Source organism: Lolium rigidum, chromosome 1 (genome assembly GCF_022539505.1).
Source record: "Lolium rigidum isolate FL_2022 chromosome 1, APGP_CSIRO_Lrig_0.1, whole genome shotgun sequence".
Lineage (NCBI taxonomy): Eukaryota > Viridiplantae > Streptophyta > Magnoliopsida > Poales > Poaceae > Lolium > Lolium rigidum.
In genome coordinates this window covers 353,332,046-353,360,022 of record NC_061508.1, presented here as the reverse complement: position 1 = coordinate 353,360,022, position 27,977 = coordinate 353,332,046, and the positions used below count along the sequence as shown (strand labels likewise).

Genomic DNA, 27,977 nt, shown 5'->3' with positions numbered 1-27,977 from the left:
TCAGGGACGAAAACGTGCTTTCTTGCCACACGATAAATTTTGCTTTGAGTCTGAACCTTCTACCTGAAATGTTTCATGTCATTAGGACATAAGCTGGTCTACCTTGATGTAGATATAGTCTACAACTGAAAGTTCATGTACTTAGAAGGGATACTTACACATGCATGACATGATAAACTTTGTTTCAAGTCTAAATCTTGGGCAATTTACCTAGTATCTTTCATGCCAAAATGTTATAAATTTGCGAGATGCTGAGACATAACTTCATTCGTAGACTGAACTGGCTTAGATTTTCAGAGCTGTAGTTTGATTGATTATGATAGGAACTTGGAGGGAACTTACTTGCTTTAAGCTTCCTTTCGAGTATAAACCTTGTACAATTTACCTGATATTTTTCATTCTAAAATGGTAATTTTGTTTCTGAAATTTTTGGATATAACTTAATCTATATGTTAACTGGGCAGGTAATCATATTTCAGAGCGATAGCTAACCTTATTTTGATAGAACTATCTTCGTAAGGATTTTCTTTTTGTGTGCTAAGACTAGAGTTGGAGCTCTGTAGTTTATCAATTATTTCTTGCATAGTTACAATAGTAACTGAATCTCTTTGACCTTTCATTTCTAGTTTAGTTTTGCTTAGGCCACTACTTTTTTAACAGTTTGTATGGGTTTTCGATTTGCAGTTTCTCATTACTTTCTTAGTTTACCCCAGAGATCATTGGCAATTTTTGTGGTACTTAAGTACTTTGTATAAAACTATAGGTGTTTACATAACTAATTTGGTAAATATTTATGGGCTTTATTTATGCACTTGTTTGTAACATGATTAGCTCAACTTCAACTAAGAATGTTTTGATCTCAGAAACATCGCAGTAGTACGGTCCCAAAATGAACTCTGTACTGTCCATCATTATCCAAAATTTCATCATAATTTAATCAAACAGAATATGATTTGTAGTTGGCAGCACTTCATTTTGTTCTGCAACCTCATTTGATCTTCCTAGCTAACTTATTGCAATTATAACATATCATTGCTTTATTTCCAGATGCTTTTCCTGTAGTTCTGTAAATCACAAAATTATCACTAGTCCGGTAATTTGTTGTGTTTCAGTTGTGGGTTTAATTTTTGCCCAACTTATTCATTTGGTAACTAATATCAAAAGATCTGCACTGTTTGTCAGCCAAAATCAGTTACCAGATATCCGGCTCAGAATAGGTAGGGTTGGTAGCAAGTTGCCAACACAATGCACATAACTTTGGAAGCTCAAGAGCATATAAAAAATGCATATTAAGATATTACGTATTGTTGAATAGTAGAATGGTATAGGTGTAAGTTCACTTAATTTGTGGCATATCTGGTCAAGATCACCTAACCTCCTTTAAATTGTCTGTGTCGGTAACACTTTTAATTCCATTCTACTTCAGTAAGTCAGTTCGCCTTTCTACTGGGTGTCTGGGTCTAGGAGTTAATATTTGATCAACCCTGGCCGGTTCATAAGCCTAGCTGCCTAGGGATATTAATGTATTACCTCCTGCTAACCTTCTAGGTACAAGGTGTGCTGAATTTTCTTTGGGTTTTCCTGCTAGATGAGTTTTACTGATATATGTAGTTCTACGCTGTAGCTTACATGACATATGTTCATATGATAGGTTCACTCCAGAGGAAAAGCATTGGCGAAGGACGTAGACTTTGATAAGGTTGCCAGAAGGACACCTGGTTTCACCGGTGCTGATCTTCAAAACTTGATGAATGAGGCTGCTATCCTGGCCGCTCGTCGTGATCTGAAGGAGATAAGCAAGGATGAGATCTCTGATGCTCTAGAGAGGATCATTGCTGGGCCTGAGAAGAAAAACGCAGTTGTTTCAGAGCAGAAGAGGAAGCTTGTGGCTTACCATGGTAATTTTGTCACCGTGAGTTGTTAAAATTATCATAGAGTTCACATAATCCTAATATGTGTGTGCAAACTTTTGAATTTGCAGAGGCTGGACATGCCCTTGTCGGTGCCCTCATGCCAGAATACGATCCTGTTGCCAAGATTTCCATCATTCCTAGAGGTCAAGCTGGTGGGCTCACGTTCTTTGCTCCAAGTGAAGAGAGACTAGAGTCTGGATTGTACAGCAGGAGCTACCTAGAGAACCAAATGGCTGTAGCACTTGGTGGCAGGTGCTAATCGCATGAAAATTTTATTTATATAAGCATCCACTGGTTGTTGCTCTATTGCAAAGTGATGACTTTTGTGCTTAATATGTCCACATGCTTTGCAGGGTTGCTGAGGAGGTGATCTTTGGCCAAAACAATGTGACGACTGGGGCTTCCAGTGACTTTATGCAGGTCTCACGTGTCGCAAGACAAATGGTCGAAAGATTTGGGTTCAGCAAGAAGATTGGGCAAGTCGCGATCGGGTCATCTGGTGGGAATCCATTCATGGGCCAGCAGGTATATTATTACTCTGATGCTAGTAGATGATTCCAGGTGGAAAATTCTTACTCTATAAGATGAATCTGTTGAGATTGTCCATGAATATAGACGTGCAAACTTCAACGACATCATAGATCTTGCCAACATGGTCACTATCTAAGTGTCACCTTACCTTGATGACTTCTACTGAACAACACTCTTTCTTCCAGTTTACTGCATTCCTGTGACACATCACCCCAACATATATACTGCCAACCTTGACATCATCATCCATGTTCCATTTCGTACAAGGTCAATTCAAACTTGAAAGGGGCGACAAAGAAAACACCAACAGTTCTGTTTAGGCTTGTATCTCATTTTTGTGTGGCTGTTGTTAGTAGACCCGGATTAGCTTTACTTTCCAACAAGGAATGGTTTTGAATACTAACCTGCCATTTCCGCAATTTTTTGGCTGTAGATGTCGAGCCAGTCAGACTACTCGATGGCAACAGCGGACATCGTGGACTCGGAGGTGAGGGAGCTCGTGGAGGTAGCCTACTCGCGGGCAACCCAGATCATCAACACCCACATCGACATCCTCCACCGGCTCGCCCAGCTCCTGATTGAGAAGGAGACAGTTGACGGGGAGGAGTTCATGAGCCTCTTCATCGATGGAGAGGCAGAGCTGTTCGTCGCTTGAGGCGCGGGCCCTGCATGTTTTCGGTGATTACACGAGGGTCCAACTTGTAGGAACCACATTGATCTAGTAAAAGTGTTGTTTTACCCAACATGTTTGTATAGTTCTTTGTAAAAAAACCTTTACTGACATTGGGTTGCTCCAATTAATACAAATTATTTATAGTTTTTGCCCGTCTGCAACTTATGGTTGCTCACCTGTTAGAACACATCCTCAAACTCTGTTATGAAAACATTCTTTTGTGTGGATTCTTGGCAGAATGTACAGTATTACTTTCTCGAAATTTGTGACTGAAAAAAGTGAATGCTCTGTTAAACAGGATTTTTTTGTTCCTGAACCCGATATAACTTACTCTAGCCTTATGTTATATAGTTATCCAATGTAAGTTTCTCGAAATTTTGGAGGGAGTTTCCAACGAAACATGTCACTTTTACCTAAGATATATAATTTCTAATTTAACTATGAAAATGACACAGACATACATACATACATCCTCCACTAAAATAAAATTCATTATCCTTAGAGTGCTAGAAATATGAATTTTGAAGCCTTAGTAATTTGGTTCAGTAATACATGAGAGCCAGCCAGTGCGTATATTTTCGACAATCTGTTATATTTAGAGCCTTTTGGGATCTCCTTTGCACCACAATTTGGCTCCCGCAGCTGCCAGAGCATGTCGGCACCTTGTTTTTTGTACAATTAATACCATATCTATTTACAGTAATAAATATTACATGGTAAAGAGATACATTAGCAAATTTTAACAATTAAAAAATAAAATCTAACAGATACAAGAAAATTTCAGAAATCTTCAAACTCATTTTCCTTCCATGATATAATCTTTTACTTGTCTCAAAGCTAAATACAGATATCAAACCATAGAGGAAAATCTTCTTTGGCTCATAGATGTAGATGCACCCACTATTTAAAATCATCATGTCCAATCATAGACCTATAAATACTAACGAAGGTTCTCTTACAATTTTAGTTTGAGCTGCAATACCAAGCCTTCGTGCACGAAGACAATCATTAAAGTAATGTGTCAATATCGGCAAGAGTAACAACACAAGTTTCATGCAAGTCATTGTAACTGATATTTGATGACATCACGTGAGAATCAAGTAGTTTACCTCGGTTGACCCTTAAATCTAACTAAACTGAGATACTTCATTTATAATTGATGGAGGAGGAGATTCAAGAACACACATGTCCACAGATATTCAGATTACAAGTCCTGTCTTGCATCATACCCAGAACACATCCGGGAAAAAATAGTCGACATGCCGCGAGAAGATGTAGGACCGACCCGGCCCGAGCGGCACCGTGAGGAGCTCGCCGTTCCTACCATACTTGGCGCGGAACATGGTCACCTGAAGGTGGCACTTGTTACCGGCGCCCATGAAGTTTCTGCAGGTGACCCCCAGCGGCACCGCTGGCTCCACGAGGCAGAACATGCCCCCGCCGCTCCCACCGGCGCGGACGAGCACGCGACCAGACGTGGGCTTCAGCGATGGCTCGAGGAACGTGAGCCTCTCCTTGGCCACCATCCACTCCGGCTCCGGCGTGGCGCCACCCTGGGGCGCCGGGACCTCGCATGTGCAGAGGTGCTTGTAGCCGCGGCCCTCCTCCTCGCTGTGGACCGTGCGTGTGCCAACCCACGCGCCGAGGTCGCCGTCGTAGTGCGCGTGGCCATTGAACGGCAGCAGCCAGTCGCCCAGGCGCGTCCACTCGCCGGTCGCCGTGTCCAGGGAGAAGGTGCCCTCGTCCGCAGCGTGCTCGACCGGGCTGCGGCACCTTCTCCCGACGGAGACGAAGATGGTGCGGCCGTCGGGGTGCAGCGCGCTGCTGTGCCTGTCTTCCAAGAAGCTAGTGGGGCGCCCGCCGAGGTTGGGCCTGGGCGGCGGAACTGGTATCCTCTCCCAGGCCCAGCGCGGGTCCGGCCGGCTAATAATCCCGTAGGGGAGGCCCTCCTCGTCGCTGTCGCCGCCACCAGGTTCCGTCCGGCGAAAGCAGTGCAAGGCGCTGTCGTCACCGCAGTCGTACGTGCGAAACGCGTACAGCTTGTCGCCGGCGACCATTGCTTTGTGACACCTTTCCAGGTCGCGCGGCAGAGAGTTCTCGATCTCCATGGCCGCCGTGTCCATGTCGTAGATGAGGGTGAGGCCGCGGCTGTCGCCGCGTCTACTGGAGAAAACGACGAGGTTGCTGCCCACGGCGTGGAACCACGGGTCTGAGCCGATCGCGCGGACGCTGAGGCGGAGGACGGGGTCGGGGAGGCGTTGCGGCTTGCCGTCACCGTCGCCGCCGCCGACAACTAGGTCTTCTAGACTGAGCTTGTGCACGGAGAATCCTTTGTCCCAGTCATCCAGGACCATGCACAGGTGGCGCCTCCGGTCCGCAAGCTGGTCTGCGCCGCAGCTGTTGCACAACTGCGGCCATGTTCTTGCGGTCACCGGGACCCCGCTAGAGCTGTTCGCGCTCGTCGATGAGTACGCACGTGATGATGATCCGCCCAGCAGACCGGAGCTGCTGCGCCGCCGGAGATGGTAGAGGAGCGGCGGCAAACATCGAGAGAGACGCATCGTGCGTGCCCGTGCGTGCCCACGCGTACCTAGGTTTTCCTTTTTACCTTTTTTGAGAGAGGAACACGAAAATGAGTGAAGCCCAATTGTATATCAGATTCTGGGCCGGTCTAGAAGGCAGTAGCAATGCAAAGGATAGAGAAAGCCCATAACAGTATAGATTACAGCCCGATCTCCTGCTAGCGATTATAAAATACAGCTAGCCAATTTGTATATTTGGTGTAGTGTGCTATGTACGAACAACCTCTCTTCACCAATATAAAATATTTTGGCACCAAAACGTTTTGTATTAATGAAGAGATACTTCCTCTCTTTCAATGAATAAAGACACACATATGAATGACTAACATTGACCGAAAAAACTAAATTGGAATATGGTCAGGCAGGGAACTTCGGCGCGTTTCCGGACACTTCCACAAGTTGTTCGGACCGGCTAGAATATAATCTGGAATTCCCGTCAAGAAGTTCAGATGAACTAGATGATACCTCTCGGGTTGCTGCAGCATATTAATATGTGTGCTAACCAGATTATGTGAAAGCTGCATGTTGTTGGGAGCAAAGTTTAACAACTTAATGACTCCTCACTAGTAGAAAAAGGAGCTTCGGTTCCGGTTGGTAGCGGGTTTGAGTTCTGGATTCCGCAACCGGGACTAAATATGCGAGACTAAAGGCCCCCCTTTAGTCGCGGTTGCTTACGAACCGCAACTAAAGGCTCATCCATGTGGGCTGCAGATGTTCGTCAGGGCAGAGTACCTTCAGTTCCGGTTGGTGTGACCAACTGAGACTAAAGATCTCTGCAGGTATAGGGTTTAAACCCCTAAATCTGGTTTATTTTGTTGTGTTTTTATTTTTTTATATTATATTTTATGTTTTATTTTAATTTCAAAGAAGTTTCAGTACGCATATTCTACGCTAGTATATACACGTTACACGTTGATGCATATGAATATACAATTTTAAACAAGTTTGAAATTTTAAACAAGAAGAATTCAAGAGGAATATATAATATTCAATCTCAGGTGACCATATACAACTTCAAACAAGTTTTCATATACAATTTACGGCATTAGAAGTTCTTCGTCCTCGTAATAGTGTTCTCCATTAGGATGTACTGGGCATCCTTGATTCGATGAACTAGGCATACCCTTCATCTGAAAGATACCCTCAAAGAAAGTCTTGGAAAAGCATGGAAACTTTCATACTTAATTCAGTATAGTATCAAACAGAAATGTAAATCATTAACGATAAATATTTGCCAACAAGCTCCCCAATTCTTACTGCAGTATTAATCATTGTACCCTGAGATGGATTCTGCTTGCCAAAGAGTTGATATATTCTCTCTTTGCAGTAATCTTTAGTTTCACTCCAATTATTGACCTCGTTAAGATGGTTTGCTTGCAAGACTTCCAATAAACAGCGCCACCACCAAGTGTAAATACATATCCACTAGTGGCCTTAATCTCATCAGCATCAGAAATACAGTTTGAGTCACTATAACCCTCTAGTACCCTCGGATACCTGGTATAGTGAATACCATAACTCGCAGTGCCTTTTAGATAGTGCATCACTCTTTTAAGAGCATTCCAGTGATCATCACCAGGATTTGAGACAAATCGGCTAAGTTTTTTCACAGCAAAGGCGATGCCGGGCCTCGTAGCGCTAGCCATATACATAAGCGAGCCAATAATCTGAGAATATGTCAGTTGATCTGTAGCAGTCGTTTTATTCTTTCTAAGCAGCACACTAGGATCATAAGGCGTTGGACAAGACTTGCAATCGCTATACCCAAAACAACTCAAGATCTTTTCCACATAGTGAGATTGAAGCAGTGTAATCCCACCATTGTCATCCTTCAATAGCTTGATGTTTAAGATTACATCAGCTACTCCAAGATCCTTCATCTCGAAACAGCGAGATAAGAAATCCTTGGTCTTCTTGATGATATTCAGGTTGGTTCCGAAAATCAGTATGTCATCGACGTACAAGCAAACAATGACTCCTTCGCCCCACCATGGTGATAGTACACACATTTTGAGTAGCATCAGAGCCTTGGGTTATGTCTGCAGTAGGCGGTTTAGAACTCGCTGACTGCTGCTGATCCTTATGTTGACCTGGCTGAGTAGAAGATGCACTTGTGGTGCCAAAAGAAATACTAAAATCTTGACCAATTTTAAGTATAGTTTCAGCAATAACAACCTTGCCATTATTAGATTCAATCCTTGATGAAGCAGAATTTAAAGCAATATAACCAGGGCATGCTGGATATGCCACCTCTCCAGCAAAGGACAACTTCTTTTTAACTGTAGCAGCAACATTAGACTGTCTAACACGCAGAGCAGATTTCTGAGGAGTAACATGAAGAGCAGCCAGAGCTTTATCCGTCCTGCTTTTATTAGGACTTACTAAAATGCATTCATCACATTCAGCCTGCCACCTGAGAAATTATTTATGCCAATATGGGCCTCCATTACTCCAGAGATTGAAAAACACTTAAAGGATGAAAAAGAGAAAGACCTTACTCGCATTAACCATGAAACCCACTACCTTGGAAGAAACAGAGAAACGAAAAAATCTATCATTGAGATACTTCACCGACAAATCATCACAATTGCCTCCAATACAAGATTCTAAGGCAATCCCTACCACATCCTCATTCAACTTGAAAGTAGCTCTTCCAAAAGAGACAACCAAGAGAAAATGATTTGATTTACCTAGAGGATGAACTATAGTACCAAACCTTTTCTTTATATCAGCTTTAAATTTATAACCAAAAGAGAAATCCAACTTCATGGATATAGTATCGAATACTGCAGATGATGGCAAGACCTGATTATCATCACCATGAATAGGAGTGGATTCACCTCCTCCTTCAGTGGAGTTAGATTCTTCCACTTTGTTACTGCCAGGAACATTGTGTGAAGCAGCAACCCCAACTTCAGCAGTCTTCACCATCACTAGCCAGGTTTGTCCCATTCTGATCACATGGTTCAGGAAAGATATCTTCGATCCCAACAGAAAATTATCAGTTGGTTTAAGGCCACGTCTGCCCACCATTTCCCCCTTAGCATCCTTAAACAGAAGCCAATTATGCTTGGCAGAGAAAAAAAGGGATACATCATATGATTTCATGCGGCCACGCCACAGATCTCTATGAGTAGAATAGGTGACATGCCAACCTTGATCCTTAGGGTTTAGATCAGATCCAGACATCTGCATGAGCTCTTGAATTGAGGCAACACGATCGACGTGTGGAGAGTGCACACATTGAATCACCTTGACACTATAGACTGGAAATTCCAAAACAGATCCCACATCTACAACATCACGCTTACGCAGAAATTTACCTACAATGGGAGTACCCTTCGTGGTCATGAGACCAATCCATTTTGTGCTAGTCCAGAGGTGCAACTCCCCCATCATGGGGTCATTAAAGCCAGAGGCCAGATCTTGAGCCTTCACGTACGAAACGCTCCATTTCCATGCGGGAGCAGCCATAGAGAAAGGTGGAGGGAGGAGGAGAGGAAAACAGATTACCTAGGGAGAAGAGTGTAAGGAGGAAAACACTTCTGAACTCCAGCAAGGTGTGGATCACCGGCGGGAAAGATCACCGGCGGCTAGGGTTTGAGTCGCCAGAGCTCTTCTAGGGTTTTGGTTGCCATTAGGATCTAGTTTATTTTTTTGTTTTGTTTTGTTCTACATCTCTAGATAAAAAATAAAATAAAGTTCGAGAATATACTCTATTAACTTTTCCAACCTACATACGTGTGGGCTGAAAACTCGAAATCAATTTATGTCACTCATGTAGAAGTTATTAACACCTACAACTTTATAGGTAAGTCGAACGTCAAATGTTCATGCAAATACCTTGGATAAATTAATACATATACCTTTGTTGCAAAAACATGATTTTGCATGAGACTTCACACATATGTAGAGATAGTATATTCATATGTGACCATCGTCTCTTTCGGCCCCCTCCCTCATACAGTTTTGTAGGTAAGTCGAGCGCCAAATTTAAACCAAAAATCAATACATATACCTTTGTTGCAAATAGATGATTTTGTATGAGACTTCACACATATGTAGTTCATATGTGACCGTCGTCTCTTTCACCCCCCACCCCCTCATACAGTTTTATAGGTATGTCAACCGCCAAATTTAAACCAAAAATTAATACGTATACCTTTGTTGCAAATAGATGATTTTGTATGAGACTTCACACATATGTAGAAATAGTATATTCATATGCGACCATCGTCTCCCCCCTCATACAATTTTGTAGGTAAGTCGAGCGCCAAATTTAAACCAAAAATTAATACATATACCTTTGTTTAAAAAAGGTGATGTTGTATGAGACTTCACACATATGTAGAGATATTATATTCATATAGGTTATAATGTTGCTACTTTGATTGTGTCTACACATCAAGACTAAGTTGTGCCAGCTAAGTTGTATAGCAAGATTTAATGGAATAAAAAGGAAAAAAATAGAGGGTGCCACACACACACCTTTGGTTATGAGTTTTTGTATTTGTATATTTGCCTTTTTTTGATGTAATTGATCCAGATGCGGGGACCGCTCACTTTCCCCTTCCTCTCTCTCTCCTCCCCCTTTCCTTGAGAGGCTCTCCAGAGAGGCCGGGCCGCTCCCGAGCCTTCTCCGGCGGCTCTGCCGGCCGGAGATGGCGAAGGAGGGGTGCCGGAGTAGTTGATAGGGTTAGTTTTTTAGGTTTTGGCTATATGCCGGTAGTTTGGAGTAGGGCTCAAGGTCGTCCGGATCGGATCTTGAGCATCTTGTGCTCGTGGCGGCGTCTTCCCGAGCTCCGGCGGTCGGAGAAGGTCAGATCCGTCACCCCAGGGATCTCCGTGTATAAGATCCGGATCTGGTGCCCCTGGATCTTGGATGCTGCGATGCTATCTCTTCCTCCTCTGGCCGGCCATGTAGGCGAGGGGAAGAGGAAGAATGGAGCCAACATCTGTGATCCTTGTGGTAGGCGGGGGTCTTCTTCTAGCCTGACGTGTCGACGCCTCTTCAGGCTTTCGTCGCCAAGCGACTTCACCGTGCTTCCGAGGTGGGAGATGGTGCGGCCTGTTTCTGCGGTGAGCTCCCGCAGCAATAAGCGTCCTCCCTGCCTCCTCTTCTCTGGAGGTCAACCAACTCCGATGCTTCTCTTGGCCGGCCCCGGTGGCGAGGGAGAAAAGCAGATGGTGGTTGGTGTGGCCCCCAAGCAGAGGAGGTGCTTCTTCTCGAGAGCTGTGGATGCTTCAACAACTCCGTCGTTAACGCGGCGTTCATCCTGGGAAGCTTTTCAGCGGGAGACCTATGCCGACGTCACTGCCTCGCCCCTGCATCTTCTGGCCGACTAGAGGCCCTTCTCCAGGAGTTCTTACTTCCCAGAGACCAAGAAGTCCGAGGGGAAGCAAAATCGCTCATGCCACGACGCTAGGCCAAGTGGTTCGTCCCCGGCGCCGGTGTCAGCTTGGTGGCGGAGCTACTCGAGGGCGTGCTCCAGATGCGGTGCAAAGCTTCGAGGACCTGATTGCTTTTTCCAAAAAAAATTAGGGCCTTCTCTGTAAAAGCTCGGGCCTTATCCAGAATTCCCCTGATCTGTAGGGGCTTATCTGCAATTTGTAACCACCGCTTCATTATTCAATGCAGCTTCTAGGGTCTTCGGACCCTACCCCTGTTCAAAAAAAAAAAAAAATCCAGATGCGAACCCCAACATGTGCAAGGTGCGAACGTCACCAGCACACATTTCAACCGATTCCAAAATAGAATAAGTTGAGGATAAAACGGACCGAATTTGGGTTCAACATGTAGGAACCTCACTGATCTAGCAAAATGTTGTTTTTTGCAACTTCTGATTACTCGCGTGTTAAACTAAAGTGCATTCTCTTCAAGCTACAAATCTTTTGAGTTAGTATGCTATGTGAACCGAGGATTATCTTGGCACTGAAGTCTTGGGCAAGCATGGAAACTTTCATACTTAATTCAATACAGTATCAAACAGAAATGTAAATCATTAACGATAAATATTTGCCAACAAGCACCCCAATTCTTATTGCAGTATTAATCATTGTACCCTGAGATGGATTCTGCTTGCCAAAAGAGTTGATATATTCTCTCTTCGCAGTAGTAATCTTTTGTTTCACTCCAATTATTGATTATAATCTAAACGAATAGTGTCTAAATCTCTTAAGAATTAATCATGTATATGTGGCTATGCGTATATAATAATTAAATTGTTGGCGTGTGGATGTTGAGCAGAGAGACTCTAGTGTGCAGGAGGCTCCTGAACACCTTCTCGCTCTCGCTCTCCAGCTCGCCCACGCACAGCTCCAGCTCTTGCAGCCTCGCCACCGCCGACGCCGCGACGTCCCTCTGCATTTCCTCGCCGGCAGCATGCTTGCTGCGCTTCTTGGACGACGAGGAGGAGGACACTGCCAGCGCCGTGGCCGCGGCGGCGTCCGCGAGGAAGGCGACCTGGTGGAAGACAGACGCCGACGCGGCAGCGGTGTCGCTGACGGCTTGGGCCACCGTCCGCGCCACCTCAAGCTCGGACGAGAACCCGGCGGCGGCGGCGTGGATGGGCGAACAGCGGGCTACAGCTGTGGCGAGGCTGGCGAGCTCCTTGGTGGCCTGGCGCTGCGCACGCGCCGCGGAGGCGAGCTTGGCCGGGTCGCGGCGGCGCACCGCGGCGCAGAGGTCGGCGGCATGCTGGCGGAGCGCGAGGAGGGCGGCGAGGAAGGAGCCGTAGGCGTCGGCGAGGGCGAGGAAGGCGTCGAGGAGGCCGGAGGAGGAGGAGAGCGGCATGAGTGGCGTCAGCTCGTCGAGGACGCAGAGGAGCGCCCTGACGTGGGCGAGCGCCAGCGGGTTCTGGCCCGGGTCGGAGGTCCACGACCGGAGCGCGCGGAGCTGGTCGTCGACGTGCGTCAGCAGCGGGTGCCTCTGGCTCGGCACGCTCGCCGACCGAACGTGGCCGCCCCGACCGAATGCAGCCGGGCTCGCCATCATCATCATCGGCGCCATTGATGCACTAGCTTTAGAGTGTGTGATCGATGGAGCGGAAGAGAGGTGGATGAGGACGAAAGTGTGTGCGTGCGTTGGAGGTATATATAGACACACATAGACGCGCGCGCGCACGGGGAGATCGAAGCGATTGGCGCAGCCATGGCATGGTACGGTAGAGCTGTCCGGAGTAGATGAGTTGTCGTGCTCCTGGACACTGTTGGAGACGGAAGCTTCGATGAAGATGAGGAAGTGGACGTACGGCTCCTCACATGCGCCAACGGACTCGAAACGGACTCGAGTCGCTCAAGACGAACAAAACGAACGACCAGGCCGCTCTTTCCTCCATCCAACACGCGGTCGATCTCAGAAACGCACAGAAACCCTCGTTTGCAAGCCCCTCTCTCTCTCTCTCTCCGCCTCCACTCACACACGCGCCGGCGACGGCCCAAACCCAGCTCCGCTCCAGCACGAGATCCCACGGCGTCGACGCTCGCCGGACTGCGCGCCGCTCCGTCCACCTTGCCGCCGAGCCTGCTGCCAACCACCGCGCCACCGGTCGTCCGCCAGATCCGGTCGCCGCCGGATGCCCGCCAGATCCGGTCGCCGCCGGATCCCCTTCTCCACCGTCGTCCTATGCCACACGGGGCCAAGGTGAGCAACCTCCCCTCTCCACTCTCCTCTCTCTCTCTCTCCACCCTCACCTCCAACGAATCAAATCGCTCCCAATCCATCTCGCAAACGAAATGGCCCTGCCTGCAGTGGGATCGAGTTTTTCTTTACCTACCGCGCAACCCTCGGTTTTCGATCCTCCGAGACACCATCAGCAGCCGCTTTTGAACGGGAATTCGGTCTGGCTAGAGCTTTCCTCATCCAACGAATGGGTTATTACAAGGCCACCAAAAAGATGTGCTGCTACCCGCTGCTACTTTGCCATCACCCTAAAATGCTTCAAAATGATGTTTCCTACTCTAACCTCATTACACTAAATAATAATTCTAACTTCTCAATTCCCGTTCAAAAGTTTTATCATGCTTCCTCAACTATAGCCTCCTACGTTTTCATCATTATTATGCGATTAAAGGCTTCCAGTGAGAAGATTTCTTGTGTATATCTCATGGCAACACCATCTCCTTGCTGCAACCTCAATGCTTCTATCGACTCATCAAGCTTTTCATGTCCCTGCAATTACTTTAGCTTTCCAATTTGTATTACAACACCGCAATTGACTATCAATGACTTGTCTTATATTGGACTCATGATCCGCCGATTCTTGTGATGCTAATAATGCCGCTGTCCATCGCAGGTCCTCATGGCGCTGCCAGCATCTTTCCGTCAGGCCAAGCTGCCCTCCGCTGGGATTTTCCGCCACCACCATCCGAAAGGTGTCTCTCTTTCTCTCTCTGTGTGTTACCACCTTTCTTCTTCTTCTTCTTCTTCTTCTTCTTCTTCTAGACACTATGTCACATGTATCCTTGCGTGGATATGAAGTTCCATTTCTGTTCACTACAAATGCTAGGATCTAATAAAGGTGTTCCATCATCCAAGCCGTGTTATGGCTGCATCATATCTAGTTGATATTTTATTATTGCTCCCCATTAGAAAAAAACAACAGTTGATCTCATGAGTCGTTCTAGATTTTCTGCTATTACTTGCTTCTCTTCTAATTGCTCTCTTTGCCTGTCATCGCAGATCAATATGGAGCGTGCGATCGCCTGGTTCTAATTCGGTCTGGCTAGAGTTTTACTCATCCAACCAACAAAGGGTATGTGGTCCAACCACAAACATGTGCTGCTGTTTATTAACAACTACTAGTACCATCCTAAAATGCTTCAAAATGTTGTTTATATTTTTACACCGGAATTCTTGTCTCAGGTTCCTCTTCCGCTGCTTGTAGTGCTGTTGCTGCTGCTGCTGCTGCTGCTGTCCATCCGGCCTCCTAATGATTCCCGTCCATTCGTGAGGCCGAGCCGCACCTGTTTTCTTCGACTGGGACCGCGACCACCATTGCAAGGTCTCTTTTTCTCTAAGTTACCACCTTTTTTCTTTGGACTGTCACATCTATGCTTATATTGGAGTCATGTTCCGCCGCTTGTGATGCTAATAATGCCGCTGTCCATCGCAGGTCCTCATGGTGCTGCCACCGTCTTTCCGTCAGGCCAAGCTGCCCCTGTTGTTTTCCTCCGCTGGGATATTCCGCCACCACAATCCGAAAGGTGTCTCTCTTTCCCTCTCTCTGTGTTACCACCTTTCTTCTTCTTCTTTGGACTGTCACATGTATCCTTGCGTGGATATGAGGTTACATTTCTGTTCACTAGAAATGCTAGGATCTAAAGGTGTTCCATAATCCAAGCCGTGTTATGGTTGCATCATACGTAGTTGTTATTTTATTTTTTGATCCCCATAAGAAAACAACAGTTGATTTCATGAGTCGTTCTAGGTTTCCTGCTATTACTTGCTTCTCTTCTAATTGCGCTCTTTGCCTGTCATCACAGATCAATATGGAGCGTGCGATCGCCTGGTTCTAATTTGGTCTGGCTAGGTTTTTCTCATCCAACAAAGGGTACGTGGTCCAACCGCAAACATGTGCTGCTGTTTATTACCCACTACTAGTACCATCCTAAAATGCTTCAAAATGTTTTTTATATTTTTTTCACTGGAATTGCCTCCACGCTTGTCTCAGGTTCCTCTTCCGCTGCTTGTTGTGCTGCTCCTGCTGTCCATCCGGACTCCTGATGATTCCCGTCTGTCCGTGAGGCCGAGCCGCACCTGTTTTTTTCAACTGGGACTGCGACCACCATTGCAAGGTCTCTCCTCCTCTGTCAGTTGCCACCTTTTTTCTTTGGACTGTCACATGTATGCTTGTGTGTGGATATGAGGTTCCATTTTTCTTCACTACAAATGCTGGGATGTAAAGGTGTCCCATCATGCAAGTGTCTTCTGGTTGCGTCATATGCTGTATTTGATATTTTATTTCTGCTCCCCACCAAATAAAAAAGTTGATTTGGCATGATAGTCATTTAAAGGCTTTCCATTCATGACCCGCTCTAGATTTTCTGCAATTAGCTTGTAATTACTCTCTTTGTTTGTCATCACAGATGAACATGGAACGTGCCTTATAGCTGATGAATAATTGTCTGCGGGTTTAGGAGAGCCACTCGGACAACGCCGGAGACAAGAACGAATCGTAGTAAGGTGCGTCCTGCAGCCTTCTCTGATAAATATGAGTGGCTGCCACACAATTGTTGCTGCATTGAAAGGTTCCAGCAATCATCGCTGGACATGAAAATTGCTAATTTAGCTTGCTTGGTTGGAGTGTGTTGTTTCGGCAATTAACCTCAAGTTCATTCATCTCCTGGAAAAATGGGTGTATGCTTAATTAACGGTAGTTGATGATCCTCTTATAGAAGGACATTAATTAAAATCTGCTAGTGTATATGTGAAGTGCACATGTGTAGTTGTTATGCTTCTGGTGTTTATATGTGAGCTCTCGATCTTCTCCTTATACATACCTATTACTGTAATTGATTCCTTGCCATTCTAATTGATTGTTTGATCAACTGCTCTTCACATGAGTACCTTATACGCTACTGATTCTACTTGATGTCCTCTATTTGTTTATACTATTGTTAAGTTGTGAATATGGAGCGTGCCTTATACCTGAATAATTGGTAGCAGGTTCTGGAGGACTTCCTCCTCTCGGATGTTGAGGACAAAAACGAGTACCAATGGATAGGTTCATCTCGCTGCCTTCCAATACTAACTTTGTGCTGTTTTGGCTGGCCCATGCACTGCAATCGTTAGTGATTGCGATTTAGCTTGTGTTTTTTTTACTGCATTTCTGTTTATGACTGATGAGAAAATGCTGCCTTTTTTGTGTGTAGGGCGAAAACCCCAACTTACCTTAGTATGGTGGAACAGACCAAAGTGGCAGCGATGGCAAGGATCCACAGCTCCCTCTGCATCTCCTCGCCGGCAGCATGCTTGCCACGCTTCTTTGACGACGAGGAGGACACAGCCAGCGCCGTGGCTGCGGCGGTGTCCGCGAGAAAGGCGACCTGGTGGAAGATGGATGCCGATGCGGCAGCAGTGTCGCTGACAACTTCGGCCACCGTCCGCGCCACCTCGAGCTCGGACTAGAACCAAGCGGCGGCGTGGATGGGCGAGCAGTGGGCTACGGCGGTGGCGAGGCCGGCGAGCTCCTTTGCGGCCTGGCGCTGCGCGCGCGCTGCGGAGGAGAGCTTGACCGTGTCGTGGCTGCGCACGGCGGCGTGCTGGCGAAGCACGAGAAGGGCGGCGAAGACGGCGGCGAGGAGGCGGAGAGCGGCGTCAGCTCGTCAAGGACGCAGAAGAGCGCCGTGACGTGGGCAAACGCCGCGGAGCTGGTCGTGGACGTGCGTCAGCAGCGACCTCAGCTGGATCGGCACGCACGGGGAGCACGACAACTCATCTACTCCGGACAGCTCTCTACCGTACCATGCCATGACTGCGCCAATCGGATCGGATTAGAGTGCAGAACCTTCTTGACAATGCATGCCATGGGTTCAGTCACACGCGCGCCTGCTCACAAGGATTAACTTGACTCGTGTATACATAAGCTAGCTGCTACCGGTCTGCTCCTTTATTTCTTGGCCTTTGCCTGAATCTATACTACAGCTACCATCCATCCATCGCCAATCCAATTCCTTTGGAATTTCCTTGATCGTGCGGCCAAGGAATCAACCAGGAAAAAAAACTACTAATACACTGTACCAAAAAGAAAAACAGAAACTACTGACCATCTTACTCACCAACTGCACTGTCACGTGTAAAACCAATTGGATTTTCACTCGAAATAATACTCCCTCCATCCAATCAAACTTGGCTTCGGTTTGTCTAAATTTAAATGTATGTACACACTATCTATCTACCTTGCGGGATACATCCAAAAATCTACAAAAACTTTCAAGGGACACATGTAGTATATAGCAACAGGATTTGCAGCTTTATCTCCAACAAATACATCTTGTGCTACCACTACTTGAACAATCTGATTAATTAATCAACTCACTCAATCTTAATTCACCAGTTCATATTTTCCTGACTTCCACAGCGAGGATCAGAATAACCAGAGACAAACTAATGCTCATCTAATCTGGGGCACAATTAACTCCCGCGCGCCTGGTACATCAAGCAACACACGATTACAACTACGGTTGATGCAACTCCCAGGAAACCACCACGCTGCTATCTATTCTTACTACAACAAACTCGCAGCATCATCTGGAGCATGCATGAGCAACCAGCCCATACTGCAGCTGATGCCAATTGCCGCGCGTCTGCCCATTGTCTTCAACTGCACACGAACGGCACAAGGTGAATCGATATGTACTGAAACAAAATGACAAATCTCTTGGAGATTGGCATATAAACAAGAAAACATATCACCGGAAACTGCAGGTATCATGAACAACCAAAGCCGACCAGGAACATTCAGCTCACCAGCATGTCTTGGTTGTCCCTGTGTACTCCAGCTACCGACTATAGCTCCATCCAGCTTGCCGGTTCTTAGTGCTCCTCCTTGCCCTTGATCAGGAACAAACAACACATATTCAGTACAGCAATTTTTTGCCAAAAAAGTAAAATTAAAAAGTGGAGCATTTGACTTAACCCACGCAACACATCAGCACTTGTAAATCTACATGTTTACTAGATTTATAACAAGTCCACTATGTGGAATTATTGTCAACATCAATTTGTTTTAAAGAAAAGAAAAAGACCCGAACAATAGCAAGTCACGAAAGGAAATTGGCATAGACATGAACCTGTCACCGGCACCGGACAGTAACCTATCTTCAAACAAATGCAAAGGCCTATAATTACATACACAAGTGTTTCAGCTGCACAAAGATAAATGGCAGCAAGTCAATCAAAACAAAAAAGACAAGCCCTTGGAAATTTGGCATATAAACAGGAAACATGTCACCAGAAATTGCAAGACAGCAATATAGTATCATTCTGTTACACAAATATAAGCTCTTTTAGCAAATTAAAATTGTTTGTTACAATGGCTTATATCATTGCAACGAATAAGCAACAACAGCCCCATATAGTATATGCATGCAGCATCAAGAAAGAAAAAACCATGACAATGCAGGTGAAAATCATGCAATGCTATTATTCTACTGTGCAAAAAATACAGGGAAAAAATTGGACAGCAGCTTTCTAAACCGGCCGGACCTGAGCCTGCAAAAATACTACACACCACAGGCAGCTACATGTTAGCTATGCTCAGGCCTAGACAACAATAACAACATGGACGACACTAGGCGCAAAGCCTTTCGAGGAAGAAGACAACAACACCATCGTTACTCATTTTAGACATTATAGTTAAATAAAAACTAGGACAATATTATAATCTACATAACCAGCAGCACAATCCAGTACGAGAAAAAAACCACAAATAATTAAATGTTCAACAGCATGATGGGAGGACCAAGCACATTGACTCAGGGAATCACCTGACAGAATTTCAGGCACATCCGTGATAGCACCACCAACGCAGTTGCGGCACGGTTAACTCGCTATCTAGGTCGACTGAGCATACTCTCATGCACCTCACATATTAGAAAAAGATTGCATATTAGAAAAGAAACGAGTACAATTAAGCTACTATGAAAAACCAAATACACTTTATCAATGGTTACTATGCACAAGGCGTAACACTTAGCACTTACCAGAATCTACCTAGACACAACATGGAGTCGAAGAAGAAGGCCACCGCTCCAGGTCTTCTAGATTCCTTCAAGTGGTGTATCCTAGAAAATTTATCAACAGGGGCAGTCATTACACTTGCACAAGGAATGCAATAAAACAAAGCAATAGTTCAAGCAACATGCAAGTCAAGTAGAAAGTTACATCCATGGTATACTATCTAGATATTAAGATTCAACGGAAAAAGAAATCAAGACCCAATAAGCCGATGGCTCTTGCAACTGTCAGTGACATGCATCTTGACAGCTCAGACTAGCTAATCTTGCACATCATGAGTCGATATTAGATCAAACCGAAACTAAACCTTATCTGGACGTATATGTACTGGCTGACACAGAAATTGAAACCAAAAAATATGAACTTTTCACCTAAAGCTCTCTACTGAGCTCTAGCTGTTGGCACATATCGCAAATTCCAAAAACGAATGCAAGCATGTGCAGATCCAGAGCGCACCAAACCAGGAACCAGAAGTGGTGGGAAACGGGTGTCACTCACCTGAGAGAATTGTAACCGAAACCGAGATAACACCACCACCGCGGTTGCGGCGCACTGAACTCACCACCATGGCTTCAACAACAGCAGCCTTTCCGCATACTTTTATGCACCTAACATATTAGAAGAAGAGTGTATATTAGAAAAGAAACGAATACAGTTAAACTATTATGGAAAAAAACATAGTTTATCAATTGAATGCACCATGGTCATTATGCATAGGACATACTCTTATCAAAAGATCTTAAAGATAACAAGTACTTGATAGCCAAATTACAGCCAAACCTCCAGTGACCTTGTACAACTCCAAATTACAGCCAAGCCCGCGGCGCTCTTGTACAATTCCAAATTACAGCCAAGCCTCCAGTGTCTTTGAACAGCAACAGTGCATCTTGCCTTGTCACTTCCTGCATAAAGTGCATAAAGTGAGTACAGAAGAAATTATGAGTGCTTCTGAAATAAAATCAGAAGAGATTTGAATGATCCGCTATAGAAGAGAGGCACCAAACTAGCATATCAAGACAAATTACTACTGCCAAATAATTCAATTCATGCATTAAAATAGCGCTACACTTTCGGAATTAGAATGAAATAGACATCAGTGGAAATTGATCTCAAAACTTGATTTAGTTTCATATAAACATATAGTAGTTTGAATTTGTTCTATTAATCTGCAATGAAGAGCTAACAGGCAGGAATAGCACCGTGTATTCATGCATCTCGAGCAGCTCGGGCTAGCTAATTCTGCATATTAATAGTCAATGTTTAGAGCAAGGCTGGAAACAAAGTTGTTTTCCCTTGTCAATGGTCAGCAATAGCAGGTGAGTTAACTTCTTTTATTAAGATACTCCTTTTCTAAATTCTGGATAACCCACACATATATCTTTTTGTTGGCACTCTGCAAATAGATGGTTCACAAAACCTGGTGCATAGAACCTGCACAGTCTAGATGCATATCACATAAACCCGATGCACGCAAAGATACAATTCTCACAACAAATGCAGACCAGCAGTTTTCATATCAATGAACTTAGATTTAAGTTTGAGACTTGGGAGCATCAGGTTTTGTAATGCACACAATTTTCCGAAACCTATGTTTTGATGCTGCAAAAAAGATCATCATCTTTCTGATGCATCAGAACGAATCCCGCACACTTGCCAACTATTCTAGCCTGCTCACCAAAATAGAGAGTAGAAAAAAATCCATAAAAATTGCACTTTCAGCGTTAGCACCAAATGTATGCAAGTTTGAACCAAATTGCACTTTGAGCCAATCTAGCCACCCATTAATCCATATCAAATTGGTGTGCTCGTCCATGGCGCCAGCATACAGCTATACACGTCCACGAATATAGGCGTCTCGAACCAACACGGTAAGAGCTTCCCATACCTGAAACTGCAGAGGAGCTTCCCAACAGATGTGGTGGACACCTGGCCGGAGAACGGGAGAAGCTGATGTATCGGCAGTACTACTAGTGCGGCTCCTCCTCTGCAGAGAAACAAATTTTTTCAGTCAATGAAACTAAATCAGGGGAACAAAGAGATTAGGTTCAGGATTCAGCCAGCGTACCTGCACGCGACGTGGGGCCACGGTCTGGCTGTCGGCGGAGATGAGCCGCAAAAAGAAAACAGCTGCCCTGCCGCATCCATGTTGGTTCTGAAGACATGCAAAGAAACAATATGAGTTACACATGAGAGATGTGAAGCAACAATCCCAATTTGGCATGGATGCTATCGATGAGTGGGGGTGGAGATTGCATGAAGGAGAGACTGTGCATCTAGCAGACTAGTCATCCATTAAAACTGACAGCGCAAGTTTCAACCAAATTGCAGTTTCAGCCTATCTTGCCCCCATGAACCCATATCAAATTGATATGCAGTCCACGAATACGAGCTTCCCGTACCTGAAAACTGCAGGCCCTGCCAAGGTAGCATCAATGGATGTGGTCGGATCCTGGCCGGAGAACGCCTCGCTCCTCCTCTGCAGAGAAACAACTTTTCAGTCAATAAAACTGAATCAGGGGAACAGAAAGATTCGGTTCAAGGTTCAGCCAGCGTACCTGCAGGCGACGCCGCGGAGCAGGGCGCTGCGAGGGCGACGGTCTGGCCGTCGGTGGAGACGGAACGCAGAACGACGGAGCTGCGACACCGCGCCCGGAAGGGCGGCACACCTCGCCGGCGTGGAGCAGCCCCCGTCGGCCACGTGCTCGACGCGGGCGGCGAGTTCGACGGAGCGCCGCACACCGTGCTACCGGTGCACGCGCGCGCCGGCGAACGGGCCGCCGCGACAAGGTAGTTCTTGGGGGCCGGCGATGCCTCTCTCCTTGGCGATCGACGGCGGTCGATCTTGTGCGCGGGGCTCGGGATCGGGTGGAGATTGGCCGGATGGAGGAGGTGAGGTGGCCGGTGACGGGGAAGAGCGGCGGCGGCGGCGTCCCAAAGATCTGGATTTGGTTGGGTAGGAGAGCAGAGGATCGCGTCGCGGGACATGAATGGAAATACGGGAATTCTGTTTGTTCCATATTTTGTTCCGGACTTTACGCCTCCACCCAAAAACCAAAAACCAAAAACCAAATAGAGTACGAAAATTCGTTTGGCGCGTGAGGCCAAATCCTGCGCGGGAATTTATATCGCTGCCGCTCCTACCGACCAGATTGAGTCACACATATTGCATGCATGGCGCGTTCTCTTCAAGTACACACGCAAATGCTTACATGTATATGTCTTTTTTTTGCGAGAATTTCACCCATCTATTAATATAATCATCAACAGTACAAACATGATTAAACATACTAAAAATTACCATCTAGCGATGACTACATCCACACAATCGAGCACGAAAACGACCGAAACACGGGAGATTCGTCGGACGCATAACTCCATGCTCCCCTCTCTCTCTCTCTCTCATTGAAAATGTATATATGTCTCTTACCTAGCTCGGTCGTGTGAGGGTTTGAGTCTAGCCGTCCTGTTTTGCTGGAACGGGGATGTGGCTTGACTGGTTGTATGAACGATATACGTGGTTCCCAAAAAATCTCGGTGACACAAAGTCACTAATACAACACGCTGAACAACCGTTAAAGTTCTTTAACCCAAAAGTATATAATAGACATTATCCTGACATCTAATTACATTTACAAAAATAAGAAGACCGGTTTTCATGCTTAGGGCTTGCTCTTAAGATTATAATCATAATGTGTCCAACGTGTACTACATAAGGAAAACATTATGCTTTTAATCCAAAAAAAAGTTGGATATCCCCAGCTTGCTTAACATCAGGAAGCATAAACCGAAAAATTATAAGATTCCCAACGTCATAATCCTGTTTCGTGGGTCTCGAGATGTCCGCCCCGGATTTTACTTGAAAGTGGTGATTTCATGTAACTTTACCATTTGTCTATTTCATAATATAGGTCATAGAAAAATGAACAGATCAAGAAGAGAACAACTTCTTTCAAGCATTGGGTCGATGTCTCAGAGTGGTAGTTTTGCATTATAAGTTCGCAATCTTCCTTTCGGATAGTTATATCCTATATAACTGAGAAGTACATCCCCACTAACTTATTCTCTTGACATGCAACGCCTATCCACATCAGTAGGTCCCACTTGAGTCCACAATTTTCCAGCACATGCAGCTCCACGTCATCACTTTATTTTATCAAATAAGCAACAAATTAATTCTCAATGCACCACACCGTTATTCTATTATTTCGTCTCTGTTCTACTCAACTTCTCCGGACTGTTGGGTTGGCCCAAACCGTCTCCACATTCCTTCCGCTTGTTCATGAAGCAGTGGCACCTCACGACCTCAAGATTTTTCTCCTTCAACGCACACGCACACCCTCACGTTTGCACCCAAACCACAAGCTCACTCCCTCTTTTTGCTCCAGGGTGCCTCCCCTCCCCCTCGCCTCGCCACCGCGCTCCCCTGGCCCGTCGTGCCACCTTCCATCGCATCACTATGCTCCCTCCACCTACCCACGAAAGACGGGAAGGGCTATAAGATGAAGACGCACAATCTATCCTCTTGGTTCCTCTCAGCCTATGTGTTTGTTCTTACAAACCCCTCATTTGTTATGGCAGTTTTTTTTATTTTCTTCTTTGTTTGTGTCGCATCCAGAGAAACCCTAATCCGTTGACCCCGCGCTCTACAACATCGACTACATCCCATCGGCGGTGCCTCAGCGGCATTATGCCTTCATGTGAGCTTGCTTAGGTCATAGGAACATGTGGTGGCAAGGATGAATCCATATTATCTCAAGATTCCCTCATGTTCACCACATCTGGGAGTTCCCCCTATACGTCCCGGAACCGCTAAGTGTCGTCAACGCATGTGCGTGAAGCCGCACAACCACATGGGTCCAATATTGGATCCAACAAAATTCCACCGCTGTTGTGTACACACCATGTGGACACACACAAGTTTTGGAGGCATTCCACACTCCGAGGTGCGGCATACAGATAAACCTTAATCCGTTGACCGAGTGGTCTACAACATTGACTACATCCCAGTAGCGGTGCCACGGTGGCACTATGCCTTCGTTTGATCTTGGCTAGGTCATAGGGACATGTGGTGGCAAAAATTTATCCATATTATCTCAAGATTCACTCCTATTCACCCCATCGGGGAGTTCCCCCTACGTCCTGGAACTGCCTAAGTGTTGTCAGCGCGTGAAGCCGCACAACCCCATGGTTCCAATATTGGATCCAACAACATCTCACCACACTTGTGGACACACGCAAGTTTTGGGGGCATTCCCACCCTCCGAGGTGCGGCATCCAGAGAAACCTTAATCCGTTGACCGCTCGGTCTACAACATTGACTGCATCCCAGCGGCGGTGCCACGGTGACATTATGCCTTCATTTGAGCTTGGTTAGGTCATTGGGAAATGTGGTGGCAAGTATTGATCCATATTATCTCAAGATTACCTCTTGTTCACCACATCACGGAGTTCCCCCTATACGTCCTGGAACTGCCTAAGTGCCGTCAGCGCATGTGCGTGAAGCCGCACAAATCCTAGGGGTCCAATATTGGATCCAACAACATCCCATCACAATTTTTTACACACCATGAGGACACACACAAGTTTTGAGGGTATTCCCACCCTCCAAGGTACGACATCGAGAGAAACCCTAATCCGTTGACCGCGCGGTCTACAACATTGACTACATCCCAGCGGCGCTGCCTCGGTGGCATTATGCCTTCATGTGAGCTTTTCTAGATCATAGCGACATGTGGTGGCAAGTATTTATCCATATAATCTCAGGATTCCCTCATATTCACCCCATCAAGGAGTTCCCCCCTATACGTCCTAGAACTGCCTAACTGCCGTCATTGCATGTGTGTGAAGCCGCACAACCATAGGGGTCCAATATTGGATCCAACAACATCCCACCACACTTGTGGACACACACAATTTTGGGGGCATTCCCACCCTTCGACGTGTGGCATCCAGAGAAACCCTAATCCATTGACCACGCGGTCTACAACATTGACTACATCCCAGTGGTGGTGCCATAGTGGCATTATACCTTCATTTGAGCTTGCTTAGCTCATAAGGACATGTGGTGGCAAGGATTGATCCATATTATCTCAAGGTTCCCTCATGTTCACCACATGATGGAGTTCCCCCTATACGTCCTAGAACTGCCTAAGTGCCGCCAGCGCATGTGCGTGAAGCCTCACAACCCCATGGGTTCAATATTGGATCCAACAACATCCCACCACACTTGTGTACACACCATTTGGACACACACAAGTTTTGGGGGCATTCCCACCCTCCGAGGTGCGGCATCCAGAGAAACTCTAATCCGTTGACCGCACGCTCTACAACATTGACTAAATCCCAGCAACGGTGCCCCGTGGCATTATGCCTTCATGTGAGATTGGTTAGGTCATAGGAACATGTGGTGGCAAGTACGAATCCATATTATCTCAAGATTCCCTCTTGTTCACCCCATCAGAGAGTTCCCCCTATATGTCCCGGAACTGCCTAAGTGCCGTCAGCGCATGTGCGTGAAGCCGCACAACCACATGGGTCCAATATTGGATCCAACAACATCCCACCGCACTTGTGTACACACCATGTAGACACACACAAGTTTTGGGGGGCATTCCCACCCTCCAAGGTGCGGCATATACAGAAACCCTAATCCGTTGACCACGCGGTCTACAACATTGACTACATCCCAGCGGCGGTGCCACGGTGGCATTATGCTTTCATGCGAGCTTGGTTAGGTCATAGGGACATGTGGTGGCAAGTATTGATACATATTATCTAAAGATTCCCTCATATTCACCCAATCAGGGCTTGTTTGGTACTAGACTTTTAGTGGGGATTAGCGGGGATAATCCGCTTCAAACTTCAAATCCCCACTTACCCCAATACATGTTTGGTGCTAGAGTATGAGCGAGTGTAATCCCCACTTATCCCCACTTTTACCCAAATTTTAGTGTAATTTTTTCAATCCCCAATACTCTACCCCTACCTAGTGGATTCGAGATGGGGTTTTGTGGGGATTGGGTGACAACACACATTCACCCAATACTCTAGAGTATTATCCCCACTAATCCGCACTAAAACACTAGTACCAAACAAGCCCTCAGGGAGCCCCCCCCTATACGTCCTAGAACTGCCTAAGGGCCGTCAGCGCATGTGCGTGAAGCCGCACAACCACAGGGGTCCAATATTGGATCTGAAAACATCCCACCACACTTGTGTACACACACAAGTTTTGGGGGGCATTCCCACCCTCCGAGGTGCGGCATCCAGAGAAACCCTAATTCGTTGACCGTGTGGTCTACAACATTGACTACATCTCAGCGGCGGTGCCTCGGTGGCATTATGACTTCATGTGAGCTTGCTTAGGTCATAGGAACATGTGGTGACAAGGATGATTCCATATTATCTCAATATTACCTCATGTTCACCATATCTGGGAGTTCCCCCATATACGTCCTGGAACTGCCTAAGTGCCATCAACGCATGTGGTTTCTAATAATATAATTTTTATGACATATTTTCCATATTTTATTGACCAAACTAATGGTTAAAGTGTTTTCTTAAGCTACATGCGTGCCTGTTAAACTTATACGGAGGGAGTAGTAAGAAACTACTCACTCCATTTGAACGAATAAAACATCCTCATTTTGCATGTTTTTTGTGTGACTAAGAATTACTCTAAATATATAAAGATTACTGGTATAAAATTAGCATGATTAGAAAGTGTTTTTAGCATGAATACAATAATACTAATTAGATACCATATAACCAAGAGTTCGTCTTGAAATATGCGTGTACCTTACTCATTGAAACATGCATGTGTTGTATGAAGGAGTGAGGACGATGAAGGCAATGTGCCCGAAAAAGGTCTCATTAGAGGTTAAGTACTTAATAGTTTGTAGTTGGTCTCTAATATTCCTAGCGATGTAGCATGCCTATGCTCCACTCCTTTGCTACTCCAAAATCGTCTTTGACCCCAATTAGAACTACTAATCTTGTCATATGTACTTGAGAGAGAAGAGAGGAGCTGCCCGATGCAGCCCCAACAATTAGTATGAGAGCCTCAAGGTCCGAGGTGGCAGCGGCGGACTCCATGAGATGTGGAGGACGAGGACGCGAGGTGGAGGTTGTTATTTAGTTATGTGATGCCGACAGCCGCTTCGACGCCTCTTGGAGAAGACGTCGTTGCGAGGGCTGCAAGGTTGTCGTCCCAGACACGATGGTGGTCTTGGGTGGCGTGATTCCATCACCGAGACGGGGCGCTGCGACTGCGACGGCGACAACGGGACGCATGTGACCGAGTGGCACTCGCAGTTCGTCCACAACATGGTGAAGCTTCGCAAGATGGTTCGGGTGATCCGTGAGTTAGCATGACAAAACTTAGGGGTGATTGTTAGAACTAATATATATAAGCGGGTACTAGCAATTGCAAGTTTTTTTTGCAAATCATTGAGAGCTTTATTACTTTATAATTAACAGAGTTACAATCGCTCATTAGACTAGCTAGTACTACGTGCATGCATGAATTGGACGGCACCGCC

At 45.9% G+C, this 27,977-nt stretch overlaps 1 protein-coding gene and 2 long non-coding RNA genes across 7 annotated transcripts; 2 read left to right on the top strand and 1 right to left on the bottom strand.

The window, feature by feature from the left end:
• The first annotated feature begins 889 nt into the window (after positions 1-889).
• Positions 890-3,269, top strand: LOC124665355 (ATP-dependent zinc metalloprotease FTSH 1, chloroplastic-like). Its single transcript, XM_047202771.1, has 5 exons — positions 890-898; positions 1,652-1,898; positions 1,982-2,165; positions 2,267-2,438; positions 2,878-3,269. Exons 1-5 carry the CDS (start codon positions 890-892, stop codon positions 3,097-3,099), a joined length of 834 nt encoding a protein of 277 aa, XP_047058727.1. The 3' UTR covers positions 3,100-3,269.
• Positions 3,270-13,268: 9,999 nt separating this feature from the next.
• LOC124684632 lies at positions 13,269-16,851 on the top strand. Of its 2 annotated transcripts, none has more exons than XR_006997084.1 (10): positions 13,269-13,341; positions 13,994-14,072; positions 14,380-14,452; positions 14,585-14,701; positions 14,813-14,903; positions 15,183-15,250; positions 15,371-15,494; positions 15,786-15,882; positions 16,366-16,423; positions 16,572-16,851. It is a non-coding gene; the product is annotated as an uncharacterized LOC124684632 (long non-coding RNA). The 2 variants fall into 2 exon arrangements; XR_006997083.1 differs by having other exon boundaries at positions 13,276-13,341; positions 14,563-14,701.
• Positions 16,852-17,466: 615 nt separating this feature from the next.
• LOC124684631 lies at positions 17,467-21,890 on the bottom strand. 4 transcript variants are annotated; one of them, XR_006997079.1, is made up of 8 exons: positions 21,837-21,890; positions 21,503-21,589; positions 21,323-21,421; positions 20,162-20,339; positions 19,936-20,045; positions 19,188-19,484; positions 18,169-18,252; positions 17,467-18,022 (listed from the first exon to the last, which is right to left on the bottom strand). It is a non-coding gene; the product is annotated as an uncharacterized LOC124684631 (long non-coding RNA). The 4 variants fall into 4 exon arrangements; XR_006997081.1 differs by lacking the exon at positions 17,467-18,022 and adding an exon at positions 18,492-18,566 and having other exon boundaries at positions 18,038-18,252; XR_006997082.1 differs by lacking the exon at positions 17,467-18,022 and having other exon boundaries at positions 18,042-18,252; positions 19,188-19,283; positions 19,404-19,484.
• Between the last annotated feature and the right edge of the window lie 6,087 nt (positions 21,891-27,977).

What these genes read in the sequence shown, in the direction of transcription:
- LOC124665355 (XM_047202771.1), top strand. An exon ending in GAAGCTTGTGGCTTACCATG is followed by an intron (nt 1,899 to 1,981) that starts GTAATTTTGTCA and finishes TTGAATTTGCAG; the next exon opens with AGGCTGGACATGCCCTTGTC. An exon ending in ATCCATTCATGGGCCAGCAG is followed by an intron (nt 2,439 to 2,877) that starts GTATATTATTAC and finishes TTTTGGCTGTAG; the next exon opens with ATGTCGAGCCAGTCAGACTA.